Below are 8859 nucleotides of genomic sequence, written 5' to 3' on the forward strand. Positions count from 1 at the left end.
ATACAATTGTTCTTGCAAAATCTTCAATAGAATTGAACTTCTATCTACCTGCCAAGTCTTAATTCTGACTCCGTTTGTTGTTCTTGACAAGGTTGCAGTATCTATGATTACGTCTCGAAACTTATTCTTCGAATTGCCGGCTCCTAAGCTTCCAATCTTTGGGAAGAAAACATATCCAAACTGTTAGTAATCGAGAATCGGATACAACATATCCAAACTGTTAGTAATGGCGAGAATCGGATACGATTCCATGTCCCGTCCACAATTAATGTTAAGTAGCTTGAACTTTTTGAGATCCGCTTACTATAGAGATACAATCGTCACCTTAACATCATAAAACATTCACTGAATCAAAATCATGCATGATGTGGTAAACAAAAACTTAAGGCACCGGGTTGGTAGTTGGTACTATGCAAATATTTGTCACTCCATGAATGTGCCGCGACCTAAAACTCTCTGAGCCTCAAATTTTTTACCACACATCGAATACTAAGAATTTTTCCAAGAACAAAGAGAAGTATCCACTAAATATTTGGAGAAGCCATCTAGATATTTCAATTCAACGTTTGGGAATTTGTGACATTGCACCATAATACTGTTTTCCATAGAGGCAAGGTCAAAACTCAATGTTTCAAAGGGCCATGCAAACAGTTCTCTTGAATACTGCATATATGAATTACATAGTATTGGGTACATTTTCAATCATTATTAGTAATTTAGTATACCTGTACCAATTACACTGTTAGCAATTTGGATGTTTCGTGTTTCCGTGACATGAATTCCATCGGTATTGGAGCTTTCTTCAAAAGTCGCGCTTACTTGGAGATTGAGTGCTTGAACATTAACACATTTCTGGAAAACAAGATGCATTTAGAGAAATTGATCGACGTTTCAGTGAAGAAGGGTTTAGAGAAATTGATCGAACCAAATTTTGGAGAGAAGAAGGTCGAACTGATTTGGAGAGAAAATGGGTTTTGGGCTTTGGTAAATTTTGCTTTCCGAAAATACCCTCCTTTTATTTCTAAGTGAAAACTGGCGATTACACTTTTCATCATGACCATTAGATTAAAACAGATGGAGAGCTGGGATAGACTGTTGCTAGAATGTGGCTACAGTGCCTGTGGCTGTATCTCTCCCCTATATATATATAGGGCAGGCTAGGTAGACAGCAGAATTCAAAACAGCATCCAAACAGCAGAATTCAAGCCATTGGATCATAACTGATCAGATCAAGATGAAAATGTGATATTTCGGAATTTGTTTCACAAAATACGATATTTTACCTCACAAAATACGAAGGGTTTGGGTTTCCAAATTTCCTCCCATCAAACAACAAACTACGATCGCGAGGGTTTTGAAAATTCATAAAAACAACAAATCATCAACAAAATCAAAACCACCAAAATCAAACCCAAAATTCAAAACCCAAAAACCCAAAAATCCAAATTTCATGGGCGATCCAATTCATCATCATAAACACACTGTGTTGAAGACTACAACCCTTTTCTAAATATGGCAATTTTTTGTTTTTTTCTACCCATGAATGGTTTTTTTGTGGTAGTTCACTTTCTATGTTGGTGTTTGATCAAGTTTTGTTGTTGGTGCAGGGAAGTCTCTGATGTCTATAAAAGCTTCATTTAGTAATGTAGTAAACGTCCTACGTGACTGGGATGATGTGCACAATGGATATCACTGTTCATGGCGTGGTGTTTCTTGTGATAACCACATCTTCTCTGTTGTTTCACTGTAAGATTTGTTTTATCCATTCTTATTAACTTCTGTACTTGTTTCTGGCTCTAGGTCTTTTTTTGTCCCTTGGTGTAAGAAGAATGTTGGTTATTTTTTCTCTGGTGTAGGAATCTGTCAAATTTGAATTTGGGTGGCGAAATTTCTCCTTCCATTGGTGATCTGAGGAACTTACATTCCATGTATGTAACCCCTAACCTTGTATCATTTTAAAGTTGTAGCAAAGTGTGAAGTTTGATTATTGTTGTTTTTTGGTGTGCAGTGATTTGAAGGGGAATCACTTGACTGGGCAAATTCCTGATGAAATAGGCAACTGTGGTGATCTAAGAACTCTGTAATCCTTTAACACCCTGGGTGGTTTGAAAATTTTAAATTCACAATAAAAAAGGAAAATTAGAATTTTGTATTCATTACATTTGCCTAACGTCTTCTATTACTTGGGATCCCTATATGTGGGGGTTAATCAGGGATTTATCTGGGAATTTGCTCTATGGAGATATTCCCTTTTCGATATCCAAGCTTAAACAGCTTGAGGAAGTGTAAGTTACCAGTCCACCCTGTCCATATTTAATGTAGCTTTTTAGTGTGTTTATGATGATGTTATACATGGATTTTGTTATCGTTATCGTTTTCGTTATCGTTATTATTATTTTTGTTATTATTGGTATTGTTATTATTCTTATTGCTATTTTCTGTGTTGTTGGCAGGTAGGAATGATGATGAATTGGGGATAAAGGTGCTTAGTTTTGTTGGGGTAACTGTATTGTTTTTAGTGGTTGGATAAAGGTGCTTGGCATGGAAAGGCTAAAAGCAAAGTTAGTGATTGGCTGTACTAAATGGCTGCTCAAGACTACTCCTTTAGAGATGTTGTACTAAGAAGCTGTTTGTTTAGTTCAATTAGTTATTACTGCTGTGATTGGCTGTGACTGAAGTTTAGATTTTTCAATTTTCTTATATGTTAGAAAGATGGATGGTCTGTACAAAACTGTGGTTGCTTCATAGATGGATGGTCTGTACAAAATTGTGATTGGCTGTACTAAAGATGGATGGTCTTTTGATATCTTCAATTTTCTCATTTTTCAATTTTCTTATATGTTAGGCCCTAGCTTAGTTTTTGGTTGCTTCAACTTTGATGGACTTGGCAGTCTTCTTGGCTAGGCGCCAAAAGGAATTGTCCTGCTCTTTAAAGGCTAGCTTAAATCCTTATGCCCAGTTCGAAACTCTACAGAAATTGTTAAAGGCCCAGTTCAAAGTGGGCTGTCAGAGTTTTGTATGATGTGTTTGTATCTTTGCAAGTTTTGGTGCAAGTTTTGTATCTCTGCATACATAATTATTTTTGGTGCAGATATAGGTCCAAGCCCAGCTCAGCTCAGCTCAATAAGCTAAAACTGATCAAATGGAGTTCTGTCAGAGAATATAGAGACTAGAACCTGATCAGAACAAGTTCTGTCAGAAATAACCTGATTGTTTCGAGGAACAATTTGCCTGGCTAAGATGGCTAGTGGTTCCACTAGAATTTGTCCCTCGTGGTCAACCATAGGTAATTGTGGCATTGGTATAGCCGTATCACCTAATTTCTGCTTCAGCTGAGAGACAGGGAACACTGGGTGTATTTTAGAAGCTGTTGGGAGCTGTAGTTTGTAAGCCACTTCGCCGACTCTGGCCAAAACCTGAAAAGGACCATAAAATCTGGCGGATAATTTCAAGTTCTTTCAAATGGCTACTGAAGTTTGCCTGTACGGGTGGAGTTTCAAATATACCCAGTCTCCAATGCAAAAGGATCTCTCAGTGCGTTTCTTATCGGCATATAACTTCATCCTTTCTTGAGCTTTGTGTAATCTCTCTTATAAGTTCCACCATGGTCTGTCATTGTTTAAGGTAGTCTTCCACTGCTGCATTGGTATGGGTGATGGTAGTGGGAAGAGCTAAGTGTGGGGGAGAGTACCCATACAAGGCAGTGAAGGGGGTCATTTTAAGATTGGTATGATGGTTGGTATTAAACCACCACTCAGCAACAGGAAGCCACTTGACCCAGCTTTTTGGTGTGTGTCCTATCATGCACCTCAAGTAGGATTCCAAACAAGCATTACTTCTCTCTGTCTGACCATCGGTTTGAGGGTGGTAATCTGTGCTAAGGTGGAGTTCAGTCCCTAATGATTTGAAGAGGGTTTTCCAAAAAGAGCTGATGAACACTTTGTTGCGGTCTGAAGTAATGGACTGTGGAAGGCCGTGTAACTTGTAGATGTTATCCATGAATAGTTTAGCTACTGTGGAAGCTGTAAATGGGTGAGTAAGGCATAATAAGTGACTATACTTAGTCTATCGACAACTACTAGTATTACCTCTTTCCCTTCAGACTTTGGTAATCCTTCGATAAAGTCCATACTTATGTGTTGCCATGCGTGTTCTGGTATCGAGAGTGGTTGAAGCAAGCCACCTGGGAAAGTATGTTCCCCTTTGCACTGTTGACAGACATCACATGTAGTGACCAACTGTACGACATCCTTCTTCATTCCAGGCCAGTAGAAGTACGCCTTTGCCCTGAGGTAACTACCTTGAATGCCGGAATGTCCTCCCAAAGAAGAAGAGTGTACGGTTGCCAACAACTTTCTGCGCAGATCATTGTTGCTGCCAATGTAGAGTCGGCCTTTGTATCTTACTAGGCCAGCAGTATAAGAATAATTCTTGATGCCGTCTGGTACCACTAACAATTGGGCAATGAGTTGTTGTATCACCGAGTCCTGATCATAACTGAGAGTGACTTCTTGCATCCACTGGGGTTGGACCGTAGAGATGAGCTGGCATGATCCATGTTCTTCTACTACTCTTGAAAGAACATCAGCAGCTTTATTTTCCTTGCCTTTTTTGTATTTGATTTCATAATCAAATCCCAAGAGTTTGGTAAGCCATCGCTGCTGTATGAGGGTAGTGAGTCTTTGCTCCATAAAAAACTTTATACTTTGTTGGTCAGTGTGTATGAAAAAATGGTAAGATTTCCATTTGGTCACTGCCATTACTATAGCTAGTAGTTCTTTTTCATAAGTTGAGAAACCCAAAGCCTTGGGTCCTAGTGCCTTGCTGAAAAATGCAATGGGTCTGCCGCCTTGCATAAGAACTGCACCCACTCCTCGTGCACATGCATCGGTTTCTACAATGAAGGGTTGCTGGAAATCAGGCAAAGCAAGAACTGGTGTAGTGGTCAAGCCTTTTTGAGCTGTTCAAATGCATGTTCAGCTGCCACTGTCCACTGGAAACTATTTTTCTTTAACATGTCAGTCACTAATAGTGCCGTAGCCCTTAACATATCTTCAATAATATCAAGTAAGACCTAGAAATCCCCTTAAACTCTTAATAGTTTTGGGTTTAGGCCAATCGACCATAGCTTCGATTTTAGAAGGATCAGCTGCCACTCCTGTAGGTGTAATCAGATGACCCAAGTACTCCTGTTGGGGTTGAGCAAATGTGCATTTAGAGTACTTAGCATATAAAGTGTGTGCTCTGAGAGTATCCAACACTTATCTCAGATGCACTATGTGCTCTTCTAAGGTAGTGTTGTACACTAATATATCGTCAAAAAATACGAGGACGTGTTTTCTGAGGTAAGGATTGAAAATGTCATTCATTAAAGCTTGAAAAGTTGCGGGAGTATTAGTGAGCCCGAATGGCATTACCTTGAACTCGTAGTGGCCTTGGTGTGTTCTAAAAGCAGTCTTATAGATGTCTGCCTTGTGCACCAGTATTTGATGATACCCCAACCGAAGATCAATTTTAGAGAACACTTTAGCACCATGTAATTCATCTAAAAGCTCGTCAATGACTGGCATAGGAAATTTGTCTTTAATGGCCATCTCATTGAGTTTTCGATAGTCCACACAAAACCTCCATGATCTGTCTTTCTTCTTGACCAGCAGAACTGGGGATGCAAATGGACTATGGCTGGGTTGGATGATTCCAGTTTGTAACATTTCTTTCATGAGTGTCTCCATCACATTTTTCTGGATATAAGGGTGTTTATAAGGTCTTTGGTTGGTAGGTTCGGCATTAGGCTTGAGAGGAATATGATGATCTAAGGATCTGAAAGGTGGGAGACTTTGCGGTGCTTAAAAAACATCTGTGAATTCTTGTAGTAGGGGAGTCACCGCTTCTGGAATGTCTTGCTTAAGTTCTGTACAAGTGATTGAGAAAAGTTGCCCAACCAATGCATGGGTGTTCTTTCTCAAGAATTTTGTTAAATCCTTGGCAGATATCATCTTGATAGAAGGCAAGGTTCTCCGCCCTTTAAGGTTATTTTCTTACCACCCTTCTTGAATGAAAGTTGCAATTTCTGAAGATTAATCAGTACATCGCCACACTATCACCCTCAAGTACCATATCACACCCTCCTAATGGTAAAGCCTAATATTATCCTCAAAAATATGTCCCTGCATTTCCCATTTCAAACTGTTGCATATAGCCTTGCTCACTGTCTTCTCTCCATTTGCTACAGTTACTAACATTTGAGCTGTTGGGTGCACTTTGCAACCCACTTGCTTCGCTATCTCAGTGTCGGGGAAGCTATGTGTACTGCCCGTGTCAATCAAGATAGTAATCTGTTTCTTTTTTATCAAACCTTGGACCCGAATGGTGTTTTGCCCTACATTGCCAGTCAGAGCGTGGAGTGATATCTCCATATCAGTTTCCACTTGCTGTAGTAAATTCTCCTCTTCACTTTCATCTCTTTGCTCAGCTTCATTGATGTCTTATTCAGTCCCCACTAACATGTAAAGGTGTTGTGTTGCACGTACATGGCCTGGCCTATATTGCTCGTCGCAATTGTAACATGGACCTTTCTCTCTTCTCACTCTCATTTGGACTGGGGTTAGTTTCTTAATGGGTGGTGTGGTGGAATTTTGTTTCGGAAGAATATTGGATGACACTATAGGTTTAAGAGTAAGTGGTGGTCTGGTGGTGAGTGTTGAGTTCAAATTTGGATTGTTTGGGTTATTAGTGTTTGGGAAGTATGAAGTGGTGCTAGGAGAGGTTTTGGCAACTGGCTTTGTTCTTTTAAATTGGGCATCAAGGGCTGATTCTTGCCTTCACGCCAGGTATAAAGCTTGAGCTAGTTTAGTGGATTGAAACATTTGGACCGAGGCCCTTAATTCCTCTTTCAGACCAATTAAAAAGCTTAGGACAAAGTACTCCTCTGTTAATTGTTTGTTTTTAATCACCATGAGAGCCTTCAACCCTTCAAATTGCTCATAATACTCTTCTATTGTATTTGTTTGCACCAGCTTATTGAAACTGCCCACATAATTATCTTGTCCAACCTCCTCAAATCTTATACAAAATTCTTCAATCAATTCCTTCCACTTAATAAATTCCTTTCCTTCTTGATAGTCTAGAAAATATGAATCAGCTTTGCCTTCGAAATAAAGGGAAGCACATTCACCTTTTGACTCTCTTCCATGGGGCGTAGATAAAAGAATTTATTGCATTTTCTAGCCCAAGCTCGTGGGTTAAAGTCTAATTTACCTTGTGAATCTAGATATAAGGGAACTGGTGCTTGAACCTTGCTTGTTGAAATCTCAGCTTCAGTGGTTGTCTCTACTGGCGTCTTTGAGCTGGAAGGTAACCCCACCTCTACTGTGTTATTTCTCCCCTTTTCATTCAACAACTTAAAAAGTTGGTCGAATCGGCTATCTAACTTCTTCTCTGAAAGCTCAAATCTCTCATTTAATTGATTAACTAGTCCTTGGATTTCAGTTACCTGAAGCTGGGTACCTTTCACCAGTTTCTGTCACAACTCACCTACTCTCTTAGTTAAATTCTACAGTACCCTCATACTACGGGTATTAAAAGACTACCCTACCCTGTCAGTCCTATAAGGACATGACATCTTGTTGCAGTCAACTCATTTGCTCTTTCTGTGTTCTGTATTTCGACTTTTTTCAGATTGTTGCTCTGACTTTCTGTTCAAAACGTTTTTGGAACTTTACCAGTCACTTTGCATGAGTCCGCAGATCCACTAGAGAAGAAGAGATCGCTAACTTGAACTTTTTTTGGGAGTGCCCAATACAGAATATAGTTATTGATGTGGTGATTTTGTGATCATTGTACACTTGTATAAACAAAATACGAAAACAAGCACACACATATTAGCATAAAACGTTAGGTGCTTAAAAGTTTTCTTCCTTCCAAAATCTGATTGCTTTCTTAACGAAGTTGTAGGTTACTTGGATAATCTATCTTTCATTCTATGTCCCAAGATGCAAATGATTTTTCGGCCATGTATCTTCCACTTTTCTGAAGTCTTTTATGCTGGCTAGGACTTTGTTTTTTTACATTTTTTGAGAACTAAGGGAAACAATTAATTTGGGTAATCTTACTACCTGGTCATATATAAGCACATGTTTCTTTGGTAAATTGGATGAATTGGCTGGTAAGTTGTCTTTTTAGTTTAAAAAGGTGGATAATTCATATGGTAAAACTCAAGCTGAATAAGCCATATCAGATATATTTGTGTTTGTGACTTTGTGAGGTTTGTAGTATGGTAATTCCATAAACGAAAGAACTAGTATTAGTGGTTTCATCATCGTTGTTATTATACACCATTAGCATTGATCATCACTCATCAAATCATCATCAATGTCATAAACTCGTAAGTACTTTTACCACTCACATTCATCATAAGCACCATCGTTCACTATGAACATGATCTTCATGATTTATCATCGTCATATGAGATCATTAATGCCGTTCGCCCTCATTATCAATTTCATGACTCATCAACATTTCCATAACTCATCAGTCATCATCCTCTTCTTGCATCAACATCAGCCTCGAGAGATTGTTATCCTTTGTTTTTTATGAGTATTCATTTCCATTTCTATTCGCTTTTGGTTTCTACTATAACAGTAACATGATGTGCTCCAAATTTTGTGGCCAATCAATAACTATCCTATTTGTGTAATGACTTTCCTTAGTTTTGCATTGTACTTTCTGGAAGTTTCTTTACCTTGTGTTTCCTTGCCTTCTTATTTTTCCTTTTTGTTTCCCCTTGATTGCAAGTGATGGACAAGAGCACTTTCCTTGCCTTCTTATTTTTCCTTTGTGTTTCCCCTTGATTGCAAGTGA

General features: G+C 38.8%; 1 protein-coding gene across 1 annotated transcript; it reads left to right on the top strand.

The window, feature by feature from the left end:
* Positions 1 to 1260: 1260 nt before the first annotated feature.
* On the top strand, positions 1261 to 2808 carry LOC147516042 (LRR receptor-like serine/threonine-protein kinase ERL1). The gene is made up of 5 exons (XM_086588745.1): positions 1261 to 1746; positions 1857 to 1928; positions 2009 to 2080; positions 2214 to 2285; positions 2454 to 2808. Exons 1-5 carry the CDS (start codon positions 1619 to 1621, stop codon positions 2455 to 2457), a joined length of 348 nt encoding a protein of 115 aa, XP_086444871.1. The 5' UTR covers positions 1261 to 1618; the 3' UTR covers positions 2458 to 2808.
* Positions 2809 to 8859: the final 6051 nt, after the last annotated feature.

The sequence above is a fragment of the Coptis chinensis genome, chromosome 2, assembly GCF_015680905.1.
Source record: "Coptis chinensis isolate HL-2020 chromosome 2, ASM1568090v1, whole genome shotgun sequence".
Taxonomy (NCBI): domain Eukaryota; kingdom Viridiplantae; phylum Streptophyta; class Magnoliopsida; order Ranunculales; family Ranunculaceae; genus Coptis; species Coptis chinensis.

Excerpts from the sequence above, each read along its gene's own strand:
- LOC147516042 (XM_086588745.1), top strand. The coding sequence starts at position 1,619 with ATGTCTATAAAAGCTTCATTTAGTAATGTAGTAAACGTCCTACGTGAC. Across the intron at positions 1,929-2,008 it reads CTGAGGAACTTACATTCCAT|TGATTTGAAGGGGAATCACT; the intron begins GTATGTAACCCC and ends TTTGGTGTGCAG. Across the intron at positions 2,081-2,213 it reads TGTGGTGATCTAAGAACTCT|GGATTTATCTGGGAATTTGC; the intron begins GTAATCCTTTAA and ends GGGGTTAATCAG.